At 40.8% G+C, this 18,813-nt stretch overlaps 1 protein-coding gene across 1 annotated transcript in view; it reads left to right on the forward strand.

Annotated features, from left to right (window-relative positions):
* Positions 1-18,813, forward strand: part of LOC311227789 (protein THEM6-like) — a 38,300-nt gene extending 19,487 nt beyond the window's left edge. Inside the window, exon 3 of the mRNA XM_084313600.1 lies at positions 17,674-18,813. Within this exon, the coding sequence (XP_084169726.1) occupies positions 17,674-17,781 (108 nt within the window). The 3' untranslated portion in view covers positions 17,782-18,813. The remainder of the gene's footprint in view (positions 1-17,673) is intronic.

Below are 18,813 nucleotides of genomic sequence, written 5' to 3' on the forward strand. Positions count from 1 at the left end.
AGGTCTTTATTAGTGTTTGCGCAGCAATGGTCTTTAGGAAGTTAATAGATATCATATCCGACTGTTTCCGACATCACCGTGTACATGTCTGTCAGCCTGTCGCGTATTTCTCCCAGGCGTTTGCTCGGTTTAGTCCACTTTTCCACATTTCATGGGGGTGTTTCATTACCGTATATGGTTAATTACGGGCGGTTCTATATAGGGGTGCACCGATATATCGGTCGGGTATCGGTATCGGCCGATAAGTGCCTTGTTGACTGCTATCGGCCTATCGGCCGATAAGCTCAAATGTGCCGATAGCAGTCGCCGATAAATAACCATCAATTTTTGTAGCGTCAAAAGGCAAAAAAAAATATTCACTTGCGACCTACCTGCACAACGCCCGCCGTCCCCCCCACACACACACACAAGCTACTGCATCAAAGTTACGTTATGATTAACAAGGCATTCGTTTTGTGGCATTAACGTTATATAGTTAGTGTTACACGGACAATAACATCAGCATATTATTATTACCCATAGCAGCAAGGCATTACTCCGAGTCCGTTCATTAGCTACCGGGAGATGCAAGACTAACGTTACTGGTGAAAATGTGATTTGCGTTGGAATAATAGTGTAATAGTGTGCTAGTGTAAAAGTGTAATAGTGTGTAATAGTGTAATAGTGTGTAATAGTGTGCTAGTGTGCTAGTGTAATAGTGTGTAATAGTGTAATAGTGTGTAATAGTGTAATAGTGTGTAATAGTGTAATAGTGTGTATTAGTGTAATAGTGTGCTAGTGTAATAGTGTAATAGTGTGTAATAGTGTAATAGTGTAACAGTGTAATAGTGTGTAATAGTGTAATTTTGTGTAATAGTGTGTAATAGTGTAATAGTGTGTAATAGTGTAATAGTGTAATATACACTATTACACACTATTACACTATTACACACTATTACACTATTACACTAGCACACTATTACACACTATTACACACTATTACACACTATTACACTATTACACTATTACACACTAACACACTATTACACTATTACACTATTACACACTATTACACTAGCACACTATTACACTATTACACACTATTACACTATTACACTATTACACACTAGCACACTATTACACTATTACACTAGCACACTATTACACTATCACACACTATTACACACTATTACACACTATTACACTAGCACACTATTACACTATTACACTGTTACACACTATTACACTATTACACTATTACACACTATTACACTATTACACACTATCACACTATTACACTATTACACACTATTACACTATTACACACTATTACTGTTGTAAATTCCCCATTATTTGTTATGCTGTGTATTGTTATTTCCAGTCAGGCACTTCTTTGATGGCCCAGGGGTCCTATTATTTATAGTCTGGCATCTCTCTGGACAGCCCAGGGGTCCTAATGGGTTTAAATACAGCGGCCATCTTGCCGCCCATGTGTTCCATTGCTGTCTGCTTTCCCAGTGAGAGAGTGCGTTCATGAACTAAAACACCACTCACTCAATCTTTGATTGCTCCATCCAGCCCTACGACCTGGATGGAAAGCACTCTTGAGATATTACTCAACAACAGAATCCTTAATAAAATACGAAAGGACTGTTCTCTGTGTCTGCGTCCGCTCTCTGACCGGGGTGTGCCGTCCTGGATGAAGTGGCTCCAGCAAACCTTGCAAACAAACATTATATCTTCAATAATTACACTATTACACTATTGCACACTATTACACTATTACACACTATTACACTATTACACTATTACACACTATTACACTATTACACTAGCACAATATTACACTATTACACACTTACACACTATTACACTATTACACTATTACACACTAGCACACTATTACACTAGCACACTAGCACACTATTACACTATTACACACTATTACACACTAATACACTATTACACTAGCACACTATTACACTATTACACACTATTACACTATTACACACTATAACACTATTACACTATTACACACTATTATACTATTACACACTATTACACTATTACACACTATTACACTAATACACTGTTACACTATTACACACTATTACTGTTCTGAAGGGCCAGATTAACACTGAGAATCTACGTTTATTATTTTATATAACTTGTGTATTATTTATATATATAAGCTATATACCTTTAAGTCTCCGTTTGAATCATAGCATTATTCGCCCGCCTCATTGGACACCGCCCTTGACATTGGCGGCGCCAGCAGTCGCGCCCCCCAGACAAGTTCAAAGACGTGTCCGGGCAAGTTGAGACATGCCCTTGGCCAGCGCATTGATTCCGGTCAAGTAATTCGGTTGCGCTCTAGAAATCACTCTGAGTATATATATTATGGAAGGCGCAGCAGCCGTAGTGTGCAGCAGTAACGGGAAAAAGTGAAGTGAAGTGCAAACCTAACCTAGCAAGCAGCTGTAGTGTGAACTTAACGTAACGAGTATCAGAACACGAGGTGAAGTGTGGAGTAACCTAACAGCAGAACGATTGGACATGTGAGCAGTGGAAGCCTACCCGCGGTGTATCGTTACGGATAGCTAGTAGCTCCTTAGATACGACCCTAATATTGTAGAACCATTGTTGATGTATTATAGTGAATTGTGTAAGCGAAGTAACGTGGAGAAGAGCATAGTTGAGACCATTGGCGTTTGGATCTAACTACACCTGAAGACCTGCATCGGGCTAGCTTCTAGGATCAACGAAGCTAGCTAGCTATCATCACTGCCGTCGGGCTTTGGATTAAGAGCTATTACCCTGCCACCGGGCACTTGGATTACAAAGACTGGATCCGTACGAGACCCCTTTTTCTTCAGTGACCAGCAGGAGTATCCGACTATTCTTCAATTCGTCTGGAGCTTACCACTCCGTGGGGGAAATCACCAGTCTCCAGCTATACCCCTCGCTTGCCCTGTATCGCCATCTCACTCCATGTAGCGTTCCGGTCGAGTATTATTAACCTAGGAATTATTCATTCCCACTGACTTTGATACTCTGACATTCTACTATCATTCGCCATAAAAGAGCAACATACTAATTTCAGTTGTATATTGATATTGCTATTAAAATACTGTAAATGTTATCTCTTTGTCCCCGTGCCGTCTATTGAGTGTCTGCCATATTTAACTAACTGTACTGTCTGGCAAGTAATAATATTTAGTAGTGGTTTAATCTAAACAATCTTTAATACAGTCAGGGTTTTGTAACCCCTCAGTTACAATTACACTATTACACACTATTACACAAAATTACACTATTACACACTATTACACTATTACACTATTACACACTATTACACACCATTACACTATTACACTATTACACACTATTACACTATTACACTATTACACTATTACACACTATTACACTATTACACTATTACACACTATTACACTATTACACACTAGCACTAGGGGTGCACCGATATATCGGTCGGGTATCGGTATCGGCCGATAAGTGCCTTGTTGACTGCTATCGGCCTATCGGCCGATAAGCTCAAATGTGCCGATAGCAGTCGCCGATAAATAACCATCAATTTGTGTAGCGTCAAAAGGCACAAAAAAAAAAGTTCACTCGCGACCTACCTGCACAACGCCCGCCGTCCCCCACACACACACACAAGCTACTTATGATTAACAAGGCATTCGTTTTGTGGCATTAACGTTATATAGTTAGTGTTACACGGACAATAACATCAGCATATTATTATTACCCATAGCAGCAAGGCATTACTCCGAGTCCGTTCATAGCTCAGTTCCATTCCGTTGCAGCATGAGCTACCGGGAGGCAGAAGAATAACGTTACTGGTGAAAATGTGATTTACGTTGGAATACTCCTTTGCCAACTTGCTGTACTTTGCTTGCAGGTCTGCAGCCATTATTGCTGGATTATGAATAGCCCCAACTTTAGCCAAGGTAACGTTATGGCTAAACCTTTAACAATAGTTAACGCTAGCTTTCGGTTAGCTGTTCAATGCTATTAATAACACAACTCCCCGTCAACACCCTCTCTCGGGAAGATGGCATTTAAGAAAGTATCTGCTGTTAAAATGACACAAACATTCGTTTTGTGGCATTAACGTTATATAGTTAGTGTTACACGTTCAATAACAAGCATATTATTTACCCGAAGATAGCAGTAAACAAGGCATTACTCCGTTAGTCAGTTCATAGCTGAGTTCCATTCCGTTGCTCATTCCGTACCAAACTACCCATTCTGCAATCTGTTAATAAAGTTTTCAACCAGACAAATGTATAGAAAGGCTTTGTTTTATTATAACATTTGTTGCAGTAAAATCATTATGTCTCATTTGGTCATGCTGTGGAGCGCTGGTCGGCGGGCCGGGCAGCTAACGTATTAGCTCCGTATTAGCTCTCGCAAACAGAACAATGGCGGCATGAATAAACGCTTGCCGATTGGTGGTAAGGACAGCAGGAGGTGGGTGCTAGCGGTGTGGCGTAATTGGCCGAATCGACTGTCAATCAAAATGGTTCCATTGCATTGGTTGAAAGCTCCGGTTGAGAGAATAGTATCCCGCTGCAGGCCGCCAGAATGGTTCCATTGCATTGGTTGAAAGCTCTGGTTGAGAAAATAGTATCCCTCTGCAGGCCGCCAGACGATACTGGGAGAGAGATAGTGATACCATAAACATATTTCTTGATGTTTCCTTTTTTTAAGTAAGTAAAGAGGCCTACAAAAACAAACATACACATACAAATATACAGTAGTTTCATTAAAAAAAAACGAAAAATTAAAAAAAAAAATTAAAAAAAAATTAAAAAAATTACAAATACTTATATACAAATATACAAATATCGGTATCGGCCGATAGTGTTAGTTGAACAATCGGTATCGGTGGCCAATTTTCATATCGGTGCATCCCTAGTTCTATATGCAAATACGTAAAACCGTGCACGAGCGCGGAGCGTAGATCAAGTGATATTTATCAACACAGAGTACTTGCAGGTGTGCGTGGGACACGTCTACGCACGTGTTATAAATCCCGATTTTTCTGTACATACACACATTCTAAATTCTGTGCTTAACACTTTCAGAGCCACCAAGGGGTGCCGTAATTACCCCCTTGAGTGCCGGCCTTAACACTTTCACTGCCCAGCAGGGGGTGCACATTTAGTGCTTGAATGCCCACCATCCACTTCAATGTTAGCATTAATATCGCCTAATCTATGTTTTAAATTATGGCTATGTGTCTAATCTGCCCGTCGCTTATCAATGACTCATTTTCCAGTCAACATTGTCGAAGTGGATTGTTTTTTTATCGGTTCATTTCCGTTTTATAGCATTTTGAAAAGCCCTCGTTTTCAAGAAGAAAAAAAATAATCAGTGATAAACGCCCTGTACTGTAATATTCTAGAACGTTGTAATTTTTCTGCCTATTTATGAATCGTTTTCAAATAAACGCTAGATTATCGATAGTATATGTGTACGTATGCACGCTGGTGCCGCAAGCTGAAAATCTATTCTCTTAGTTCCTAATTGCTCGCACAGTCAAACAGCCCATATCACATATAGGGGAAAAGCTTATATCTCCGTGAAAACAGATCTGATTATCCTAAGACTGGTAAAATAGATTCCTTACCTGAGATCAGATGGTATCCAAATGGATTATTCCAATTCCTGATCGCCATTCCAAAAATCTATCCTTTTATTGGCAGTGGCGTCGCGTGGGTAAAATAACAGGGGAAGCCAAAAAAAATTATTAAAAAAAAATTATTAAATATTTTTTTTTTTTTTTTTTTTAGTCAAGCAGTCACAATGTACACTACAGTATGGCTCGGCGGCCAGTCAAACTTTCTTAACAGATTGCAGAATGGGTACAATACAGTACGGCTCAATACACACAATTGTATAAGGGGATGCAGACCAGAGAAAGATGTTTGTCTTGTTTACATCAGGGTCCCCCATTTTCAATTCATAGTGACATTTATGACATACAAGACATCATGACATCAAATATACAGTACTGTTACCCATAGATCCTGACAGAGTATATACATATGATGGGGAGGGGACTGTACATTAGGAGGGGGTGGGTGGGTGGGAGAGAAATATACATACGGCCGGGAGAGAATATGACTGTCTATTAGACAAACGTGACAAGACAAACATATTTCTATGGTCTGCATCCCCTTAACAATTGTGTGTATTGAGCCGTACTGTATTGTACCCATTCTGCAATCTGTTAAATAAAGTTTTCATTCATTCATTCACGTGTCTGTTGCGCGGCGCGCCCAGCCATCAGAGCGTTCCTACTGTAAAATGCGGAAGCAGCCATTTCAGCCTCAGTTTTACTCGTTTATAAAAATGATTTAAAATGTTTATTAGCAACGCCGAGCTTTCAAACCCTGCCGCATCTGTGTGTGAAACCCTAATGGAACGCTGGGTACCTTTGACATTTATATCCGATATATTTTGGACCCACCGCTAGCTTTTAAGCAGTGCTTGATGGTGCACATTAACCTGGCTACTACGGAGGAATAAGTGACTGCGTATTCCAGCCCCTGGCTTGCATTGCAGTCATGAAAGGGTATACAAGCTTGCCTGATAACGTTAGTTAGTCAGTCAGGCTGCTCAGTGCTTACCTGGTCAATAATGTGGTCCTCCTCTTGCCAGATAGATTTGTTAAATCATAATATCCACAGTGGTGTGCTCTGCTGGTCCTCAGTAAATGTCCCGCCGGCGAAAATAAGTTGCTATTAAAGTGCTAAATGTTAGATACACTAATAGAGGATTCGAATGTGCCCGCTCTGTTAATAACATTTTCAATCAATTCCGCGAGGGGATGATGTTCAGACATGTTTGTAGTAGACTACTAGACTGAGTGACGCCAGACAGTTTTATACTACTAATGGGATGTCACGTTAGGTAGTCAGGTGGAAACGTGAACTTCTGAGTGCCCCGCCTCCAGGGGGGGAAATATGCTGAGTGTTTTCCTCCCAGCTCCGTTTTAAACTTTTAGGGTGTGGCAGTCAGCTCGAATCTGATTGGCTAGGATCGGATTTGGACTCTATAATGCTGGAAGCCTGGAGAAAGAGACCTACCCACTGCCTCTCTCCTATACTAGCTGCAGTGAGCACAGTGAGTCTGACAGTGTGTTAGAGGGAGTGAGAAGGAGAAGAGGGAGACATTAAAAAAAAATATATATATATATATATAACACAGATGCACAGATGAAAAAGAATGTAAACTATATTAAATCTTTTTTTTTTTTCTTTTTTTTCATATTTCATATTTGATATGAATTTATAGGGAGGCATGGCTTCCGTTGGCTTCCATAAGGATTCGCCACTGTTTATTGGTCCAACGCATATACTGTAAAACACGTACACGCTGTGCTGAGGGTCCACAATGAATCTGATTGGCTCCGGTTACATGCGTGAGAAGTAAGATGTGGATTCCGGAGTTTTTTTTTCTCATCCATTTTCATTGAGTCCAATCCAAAAGGGTGCATTACCATCTGGGAGACGATAGGGGGCGCTTTTTTCACATCTGAGCGCCTGGTGGGGCAGGTTTACCATAGGGATGCACGATATTGATTTTTTGACACCGATACCGATAACTTTATGCTCCTCAAGCCGATACCGATAACCGATATTTATTGTATTATAATTTTTTTTAACTGTATATATATATATATATATATATATATATATATTTTTTTTTTTTTTTATCAAAAAAAAATTTTTTTTTTTAGTATTTATAAGCTCCGACGTCATCGGTACTGCTATCGGTACTCGAGAAATTATGGAGTTTTTTTTGGGGGAAACTAATCTTGTTGGCCGTTGTCATCATCATTTATTTATTCGTACATGGAATTACCACAGTCCAACAGTACATATTCATATAATTCACCAAAAATACCATGGCCGAAAGGAACAGGAAGAAGAAAAAATCTTATATATACCTGCCCCTACACACACACAACACATCGATAGACATATTGTGTAAAACCAAACAGAATATACCCATTTTGCAAAAAGAATAAAAATTTAACATCAACACAACCAAATTAAATCAACATAAATAAACCCATTTTGTTTATCTATCAGTCAAACTACATATTTATTTATTTTCATTTACACACACACACCCCCACACACTTATATAATGTATTATACTTCTATATACTATCTAATTTCTATTTTATTATAATATAACTAAATCATACTATTTATTCTACACCATATTGGTACAGTATTATACAATATTTTAATATATTATTATTCTATGTTATGCTGCTATATACTATATTACTATACTCATACTGGCCTACACTACAACTCTATGCTACGTCATCCTGACACACTAAACTGCAATATTATACTAAACTGTGCTATACTGTCTATGTATCTTTTCTTTGCACAACCTTTTGAAGTGAAATATATTATTGGAACTCTTTTCATCGTTCTGCAAGGAGTTCCATAGTTTGATACCTATAACTGAGGTGCACCTTTGTTTTAAGGTTGTTCGTGCAAATTGGTGTTTAAAATTTAATTTCCTTCTGCTGTCATCTGGACAGGGAACGAACAACCTCTGTATATTTGCTGGTAATACTCTGCATTTTGCTCTAAACAAAACTAATAAAGTCTGTATTTCAGCTAACTCTTTAAGTTTCAATAGTCTGGATTTAATAAATAATTTGTTGGTATGTTCTCTTGAATCTACATTGTGAACTATTCTTACTGCTCTCTTCTGTAATATAAATAATGGCTTTATGTTGCTTTCATACGTGTTACCCCACACTTCCACACAGTAACTCAAATATGGTAGGATGAGTGAACAATATAATATTCGCATAGAATTATAATCAAGCTCTCTCTCCTCTCTTCCCCTCCCACACACACACACTCACTCACTCACTCACACACACACACACACACACACACACACACCGAGTACAGACAGCTCTGCTCTCATAATGGCGGACAGAACGAAATGTTCAAAAGTCTGGGTCTATTTTACTAAAGTCGATGCTGACAACGCTCGTTGCCACAAGTGCAACAAGACATTTGCCAGTAATGTATAAACGCTGGTACTTGTCAATGTGGCTGGCGGGGAGATAACGTTAGCTCCGAGTAGAGTAATGGCTGACAATCCGGAGGTAAATAAACGAACGAGAGCTTCTGATTGGTGGTAAGAAGAAGAGGTGGGTGCAAGCCGTGGGACGTAATTGGCAGATCGACTGTCTGTCTCCGAATGTAACGTGACTACGTCACAGCCAAGAAAGGGAGCGCTGGATTTGTGAAAAACTCCCTGTTCCTAAACCACACGCTATCAGTTTTACCACAGTACTGGCAAAATGGGAGGAGGCTATAATAAAAACAAGCGCCCTTCATCCAAATCCACCCACACTGGATTTCTTTTAACCAAAAAATTTATTATATGTTATCGGAGCTATCAATAACGTTATCGAGTTTATCGGGATGACGTCATAATTGCTGATATCGGCCCGATAATTATCGTGCATCCCTAGTTTACCAACGGTAGACTCGGTTGATGAAATATGAATTCAGATTGCTAATAAAAAAATTTAAACGAGAATTCTCGTGATGGGCATTCAGGGGGCGGGCTGATAACCCGAGATATCTCGTGATGGGCATTCAAAGTGTTAAGAGGCTGATTTAGCGATATTTCATGATTTCCGCGGATCGCTTTCTATATTCTATATTTTAGCTATGTGGAAATGGTTGGGCTCATTTGACAAAAGACGAGTTGCTGTACAATACGCCAAAAGCCGTTTGTTTATACGTGCCGTCGTTCATTCACAATTCCACGCCAAAAAAGGTAAACACTGGCCGAAATCGACGCGGATATCCTGGAAGCTGAGATATGAAGGGTTTTCTGCGGGGAGCGCAAATCATATTTTCTCGTCTGAGACACACTATTCCAAGTGCATCATTTCACACACTGTACACACACCACATAGTGTTGTTTATCATTCATGAAATGCTGTTTATCATTCATGAAATGCAATACAGATATTATATAGGGATATTTTTATCGATTACGTTGTATGCCTATATTTATTTTTTTACAATTACTGTATATATATATAGCCTCAATGTCACACACTTACTGCATAAATATCTCAACATAGCAATACTATATATAGGCATATTCAACGTAAATCAAAATATCTATATAAAAAGCAGCCATTTACCAAAATATCCATATAAGCTTTACTGCATTTCATAAATCATAAACACACTATTCCAAGTAGGGCTGGGCGATATGGCCAAAAACGTTATCGCGATAAAATGATAAAATTATTTTCATATAACTCGATATCGATAATTATCGTCGATATAATGTCTGTCAAGTTTAATTAACTTCTTATGCCCGGCGCCGATGGACGGGCTATTAATAGCATAGATATATATATAATAGACTTGTTTTGCTGCTGCGAATGTTGATGTCGTCATCAGTCCGCGCACGTTAGCAGTTAGCCGACAAGCGGAGTATCTCATGACAGACAATGTACTAAATATTACCCTAAAATACTCTCTTCCGCCCCAATATATTGAAACGACGTCCACTGTATACCCCACACTACTATAAACGTGGCCTCAGAATTCACGACACACACATACTCGGCACGTAAATATATAAAATAGTGCCGCACAAGCTAGTTATCCTAGCCAGCCTGTTGCGTCTAAGCGGTGTATTCCATGACAATGTAATAAATATTACCCTAAAATACTCTCTTCCGCCCCAATATATTGAAACGACGTCCACTGTATACCCCACACTACTATAAACGTGGCCTCAGAATTCACGCCACACACATACTCGGCACGTAAATATATAAAATAGTGCCGTGCAAGCTAGTTATCCTAGCCAGCCTTGTTTACTACTAGAGTCCTACCTCTCTACCCAGAGGTGCACCGAGAGTCTCCTTCACTGTCGGCCATCTCCTTCACTGATTGGTTGTTAGTGCGTGTGCTGATATCCAAGCTTGGAAAATCGATATATCGAAACTTTGCGACCACGTTTCATGTTTATTTCGAGGAAATAATTTATCGCGATAGTTATCGTTTTATCGCCCAGCCCTAATTCCAAGTGCATAATTTCACACACTGTACACACACCACATAGTGTTGTTTATCATTCATGAAATGCAATACAGATATTATATAGGGATATTTTTATCGATTGTATGCCTATATTTATTTTTACAATTACTGTATATATATATATAGCCTCAATGTCACACACTTACTGCATAAATAGATCAACATAGCAATACTTTATATAGGCATATACAACGGAAATCAAAATATCTATATAAAAGCAGCCATTTACCAAAATATCCATAGAACCTGTACTGCATTTCATAAATCATAAACAATAGGTGGTTGTCGTTATTTGCTCATTTCTATATTGTATAATTGCATATATATATGCAATGTATACAATATAGAAATATCTATATGCAATATAGAAATGAGCAGAAACAACCTAGTTTTGACCTAGCGCAATGGCAGATAACCATTGAATGTGTGCATTTAGAACATTCACAGTAAATTTATTCATATATTCAAGTGCATTAGTTTCGACCTGGCAAAATGGCCGATGCACATATTTACATGTAAAGTATGTTAGTTTTGACCTGACAAAATGGCCGATAACCATTGTGTTTGTGCATCAGAACACATATGTACATGTAAAGTGTGTTAGTTAGTAAAGTGAGCCATATGTACTCTGTGAAAATATGTGAAAATGATCAGCAGCTAACACCAGGACACTGATGAACGGCATTGACAAGCGAGACCAACATTGCTACTCTGAAAGTGGACCAAGAATAGTGTTCCAAATATATCCATGTGCCAACACCTTTGTTCTGTACAACCAGTAATACCTATATTGTGAAATACTTACACTATTTACAAGACACTATACTACAGACCCCTACGCTCTGCATCTTCTGGCCGCCTCAGACAAACATTGTTACTCAGCTGATAGAGTTGTGCCCTTCCTGATGACTTGTCGTACAGAACTTGTAAGTCGCTTTGGATAAAAGCGTCAGCTAAATGACTAAATGTAAATGTATGTACACTCAGATATCATAACAACACATACTACGGGGAAGTACGCATCCATTCATATATATATATTTCATGGAGAGTGTTTCCACTCTAGCACACAAAGAGAGATTATGCTAGAGATAATGCTCAGCTAGCATAATCTCTTTGTGTGGTAGAGTGTGAAACACTCTTGATGCAGGGGGACTTCACACTTTGAGCAGTATGATCTGGTTTCCCGCCTAGTGCCTTTTTTCTTACAGACCCGGCACGTTCTCATGGGATGCTTCTTCTTTGGGGTGGGTGCGTACTTCAGCATAGTATGTGCTTTTATGTTGCCATCCAACCTGCACTGCGGATCTGTCCTTGGGGCCCTGGGATCACGCTCCCTCCCACCCCCCCACCCCCCCACCTGCGGCACCTGCATCTGCCTCATCTGCGGCACCGGCACATGCGGCACCTGCCACTGTCTGACCTGCCTCTGCCTCATCACTCAAGTCGGCGATTATACCGATTTGGAACTGCATGAATGTCTTGCAGGTAGGGATGGGTACCGAATTCGGTACTTTTGAGGTACCGAACCGAAACACGTCGGTACTACAGAGTATCGAATCAAGTGAGAAACCGGAGAAAAAAAGAAAAAAAATTATTTTTTTTTATTTTTTTTTATTTTTATTTTTTTTACTTTTTTCTTTTCATGTCAACGTTCACACGCACAATATATGCTTACCTAGGATTTGACTTGATTCAACAACAAAGCAGTCGGAGCAATGACCAGCCAAAAACTGTCGAAATTGTAGTTATTTGAAGTTTGGATTATTTTTTTTACGACTGAGGTAGGTAAATTACATTTCTTGAGACTAAAGTACCGAAAAAAGGTACCGTTGGGTACCGGTATCGATTCACGGGTACCGGTACCGGTATCGGTTCAAATGTGAAAGGTACCCATCCCTACTTGCAGGGTCCTGTTGGGTGTCTGGCTCTGTACAGAACAAAGGCATTGGCCATGGCTATTTGAATCAAATAGACTACGAACTTCTTGGTCCACTTTGCAGTCTTCCTAATGAAAGGATAGTATGCGATGTGTTGATCCAACTTGTCCACGCCGTTCATCGACAAATTATATGCAAGCATGTAGTCCGGCTTCATTACCTTTTCCCTCTCACTTGCACCTTTCCGCCAGACGCGTGCTTCCACTAGAGTGCCCTGGTGAAAGCTGCTGATCATTTTGACAATCCTCTAGTCTCTCCAGGCGAGAACCATGACCTGTTTGTTGTGCAGGGCCATGGTCTCACCCACCGCAAGGTCAGCATTGGTTAGCTGCTCCGGTTCTCCACGGTTCTTCCTCAAGGTACAGCAGACGTGGGTCCTCAACTGTAGGAGTATGTCAGACAGGGCCACCGAGTTGTACAAATTATCCATGAACAATCGATAGCCGCAATCTGCCAAAGTCCTAGGAGCGCCACGACCGTGTCCTTGAGGTTCCCCGGGTTCCCACAATATGGCTGCAGTGCAAAGCAGTAACCAGTGCGAGATTCACAGAGCATATATGACTTGATGCCATATTTCGTGGGCTTCAGGGGGTTATATACTTTGAACGCTAAGCGTCCACGCCAGGCCAGCATCCCCTCATCTATGCTAATATCCTGGCTGGGCTGATGGAGCTCCTGGAATCGGTTCACGAGGTAGTCTAGGACTGGGCACACTTTGTAAAGTTTATCAGCAATGTCTATAGTCTGGTTGTCACTAAAATGTAGGAACCTCCAAATTAGCTGATATCTGTTGCGTGACATTGTGTTTGAAAAATGGGGGCAATAGAAATATTTTACAGTTGACCAGTACATATACAGTGATGGCTTGTGATCGATCCCCGTCAGGAAGAGTATTCCCAAGAACCTCCATAGCTCTGCAATGGTGACAGGCTTCCACCTTCGTACTGTTACTCACCCGGTCGGGATCAATGAGGGTCATTGTCTGTTGGGCGTACAAGTTAGTTTGCTGTACAATGTTACCCATGAGTTCGTCTGTGAGGAACAGACGCAGAAAGGCAAGGGGGCTGTCTGATGCGATGGTGGCCGCATCTTGGAGTGGTCCCGGCTCTGCATTGAAGGCAATCTCTGTTGGCACAAAATTGCCAGAGCTCCACTCATCCTGGCTCCCACGAGGAGCTGACCTGCTTCTACGGCCTCTGCCCGGCCTTTGCCCCGGCCTGTAAATTATTGCACCTCAAATTTGCGGAGTACAAGGCCTTGTCGCTGATCTCGCGGCCACATCGACATCGGATTCGTTGTCGGATTCCATGTCATCCATAGCACCCTCATCAACAGAGTCTGTGTCGGAATCTGCAATTAAAAACAGTCAAGTCAGATTTTTGAGAGAGAGAGAGAGAGAGAGAGAGAGTGAGAGAGAGAGAGACTAATATATGATTTATGATTTATGAAATGCAGTACAGGTTATATGGATATTTTGGTCAAAACGAATGTTCTTTACATGTGTGTTCTGAGGCACAAACTCAATGTCGTTTTATCTGAAGTAAATGCATTTCCACTGCATCAAGTGTCAAGTGTTTATTATATACAGAATACAATGCAATGCTTTTTTATAACTTGTGTCTTAGATTAGAATATACAGAATACATTATAATGCAATGCAAAAATAAGATAAGATATTCCTTTATTGATCCCCTTGGGCATCATAGCAGCATGGGAAAGGGGGGGGGGGTACAGGTAGTGTTATGTTGATCTATTTATGCAGTAAGTGTGTGACATTGAGGCTATATATATACAGTAATTGTAAAAAGAAATATAGGCATACAACGTAATGAATAAAAATATCCCTATATAATATCTGTATTGCATATCATGAGAGAGGGAGAGAGACAGAGAACATACTCTGACTAACACACAGATCAAGGCCATTAGCATCACACCCCAACCCCCCTCGCGTCAGAGAGAGAGAGAGAGAACAATCTCGCTTGCAACGCATGATACATCGATGTAATGCGTTCAGACTAAACGCACGTGGAAACATTTATTGAATTGAAATTATAATCTTACCTGGAATCCACTCCTCATCCTCCTCCACAACGTCGGAATCATCCGAGCTGGGCGATAGGTGCTGGGTTTTGGCGATCCTCTTCCTTATGGCCCTGGCCGGAGGCGGAGGACTGCTAGGCCCCACACTCGGTGCTGGTGGAGGCTCATGGCTCGGCCCAGCTACCGGAGTCCCCGGGGCTTGGACGAACGGGAGTGTGGTCTGACGATACTTATCCGGTTTTGAACCAGCTTTCTTTCGGATCCGTTTCATAGTGAATACCTACTCTGAAACTATGACTATAAAAGGTTATGAAACAACTACTAACAACTAGTGTTACTATCTAACATGACTAAGCACTTTCTAAAAGTGCTGTACTATAGCTAAAAGTACTGCAACTACTATTACCTTCGACTACAAAAAATACAAGTATTACAAATAAAAAAAATATATTACCACTACTAATGAAATACTAGGAAATACTATCAATGCTCAACGGTCTAAATCAAATCAAAACGCTAATCTATCTCTCTCTATCTCTCTCTCTCTATCTCTCTCTTTCTCTCTCAATAATAATAACTATTCACAAATATCCGAAGACGCTCTGAGGTCTCGCTGCGTGTGACCAGGTTAAATAGTGTGACCAGGTTAAATACCAGGTGGGCAGGCCGTGACCTTTACTATCGACCAATCATAGCAGAGATCTATTCTCCTTAGAATAATGCAGGTAGGTTGGTAACATTATACATGTGTTACAAGGGATACATAGGGATAGACTGCCACCTAGCGGATTCGAGTGAAAGTGCATGTCTAGACGTTCAAAATTGTGGTAGCAAGAGGGGTATTGGTCTCTAGTTCCTGAAAAGCAAAAAAAAACTATACAAAACGCTAATACACGTCGTGGGCATTCAGGCATTGGGCTGATAAAACGTCCTATCACGTCATGGGCACTGAAAGTGTTAAGAACGTAAAATAGAACACTTTCTAAGAATTGTTGATAAATGAGGGCCCTGGAGCGGTGGGGGGGGGGGGGGTCAATATCGCAATATTTTGCATGCTGATATTATATTGATACAACAACGCCAAGTATCGATATTAAAAAAATAATAAATGTCTCCACCTCCCCCGGGTAAGCAGTCAGTCAGACAACAAGATGGTTTCTTCTCTGTGCGTTCAGTAGAAAGCTATCCGTCTGCAAGCTATCCTATCTTAGCACAAATAAATAGAAGCGGATGCAGACCATTAGCTTAGCTTAAAACTCCGGGAGCTGTGTTTTTGGCCAACAGCTAGGCTAGCTGATCCGCTTCCATTAATTTATGCTAAGCTAGGCTAGCTTGCAGTCGGATTGCTTTCTACTGAACGCGGAGAGGAAACTGGTATATATCTTCATGGGATACGACGATGTGCCAAACATAAGCTATAGATGGGTTTCTTGTTTGTAAACGCAATGTGTTCCAATCAGCAACACCTGAAGCTAAGTGTTGAACTGTGGCGCTAAAAAAGTACAATGGGGCCATGGCACTCCCCTGACTAAAAGTTGTTTCAAACGAAAACGGCTCGATGTCATTTAGCCACATCAGCATGACTGAGTGTGAGTCTTTCACCTCTTACATAGCTAGCTTTGGCATGGATTGACTGTTTAGATAGCTAACATGGCTCACAAATCCAAATTATACAGTATTGTAGTCTGCCACGTTCCTTTTTGATGCGCACGCACACTGGGTCTGACGTGGACGAGAAACCTACCTATAGCGTCGTCTGTTCTGTTGGAGTGGTGGGCAAATTGCAGTGGGTCTATGGTGCTAACAGTGAGGAGCAGATGATGTACCCCTTCACTAGCCCCTTGAAACACTTCAATAAGTGGACTCCTTAAAACATGTGGGTATGACAGACTGGGCCAGGGATGATGGATTGAATATGGCTGTGAACAATGGTGCTAGCTGGTCAGAGTGTTCACCCTCCTTGAAGGACCTCCTCACATCATGTTCTGTATGATTCTAAATGGGGATGAATGGATGCCACTTTTTCTCTGTCGACTCTTGAGTCCTAATATACCTATAGACCTGCTTGCTGTATACGTCCGACTCAGTGTGCGTGCATCAATGTGGCAAAAGGAACGTAATCCTAGTCAGAACAGGGCAGACTACAATATATTTGCATTTGTTAGCCAAGGTTGTTAAAAGGTGAAAGACTCGCACTCATGCTGATTTGGCTAAATGACATCCAGCCGTTTTCATTTGAAACAACTTTTAGTCAGGGGAGTGTCATGGTTTCTCCATAGAGCCCCATTGTACTTGTTTAGCAAAGCAGCTTGCGCAGGTTGGGGGCGACTTAGTCACGTGACTCAGTTGGTATTGCTGATTGGCTTGAACACGGTATGTTTGTATACAGCGAACAGGTCTATGGTATAGAATTGGACCATTACTTAGTTTGGGGTCATTCGACATAAATTATCAATATGTATCATCTGTTTTTCACCAATTACAATCTAATGGAAAACTGAATACCAGGGACACTATAGAATTCACTGAAAGATATTAATTTGATTAATTCATTTTAGGTCGAGGTTCCTGAGTTTCCTGAGGACCTCCAGCACTGGATCAGCTTCATCTCGGCCAGTAGCCTGGCCCTGAGAGCCGAGAGTGGGCTAGACGAGAAGAGCAAGTGAGGCCAAACTACCTTCTGGGACTTCTATGAAGATTGACTTTGGGAATCTAACTGAGCCAACAAAGACACAGCACTCTGCTGTGTATTCGTCATGTACTCTCACTTGACACACTTGTGCCTTTTCATCTGCAAATTAACATCATTTAAAGGAACACGCCAACATTTTGGGAAATTAGCTTACCGTCTTCTCCAGAGAGAGACAAGAAGATAGATACCAGTTTCCTCTCTGTGCGTTCAGTAGGGCTGTCCCCGACTAAGGATTTGGATAGTCGACTATGATTGGCCAAAATTTGCCGTTAGTCGACTTATCAGTCGACAATTTTTTTTTAAATATTTTTTATCATTTCATTTGGGCTGTGGGGTTGCTTAACACATTGACCGCCATAAACGGCGTATGACGGGTTTGCTGGTCATGCGAATTCTGCCAAACCACGCTGTACGACGTTATTGAGATCAGATTTCATATTTTCGCCATGGCATTCATAATTCCGCCACCCAGCCTCTGCTGATACAGTGGGAGCCTGCACAACAGTGCAACGCTTCAATACCGCCGCCTGCTGGATGATCGGGCGAGTTACAACCGGAAATGGATCTGGTGATCTCTGTGCATCTGGGAAATCCGTCCGGCAGTCGCATATCGTTGCGGGACTCTAGACACACATCCGTGTATATGGATCGCATAACTCAATAATCGATATGATTTGGGCGTTTATTGCGCCATACAAACCGGAAATGGATCTAGTCGATCGACGTCAAATAAGTGGGATCTTTTTCCTCCAGTCTCATCGGCGAACGGTAAGAGGACAGTAACGTTACTTTCAGCTTGATTGTTTTCTTTTCAATGCAAACCGCTCTGATCAATATATCACCCATACTACATAAAGCATTTACTGACTCACAGAATTATAAACGACCCCAAAACAATATTTTTTTTATCATTCTTTCCAAAAGACCTAGAAGCATGGCTAACGCTAATGGCACGCATACCAGAGGCTAACTGCCTAAGAAAACAGGCACAGAGGCACTGAAAGAG

The sequence above is a fragment of the Notolepis coatsorum genome (assembly GCF_963971535.1).
Source record: "Notolepis coatsorum genome assembly, chromosome: 4".
NCBI lineage: Eukaryota > Metazoa > Chordata > Actinopteri > Aulopiformes > Paralepididae > Notolepis > Notolepis coatsorum.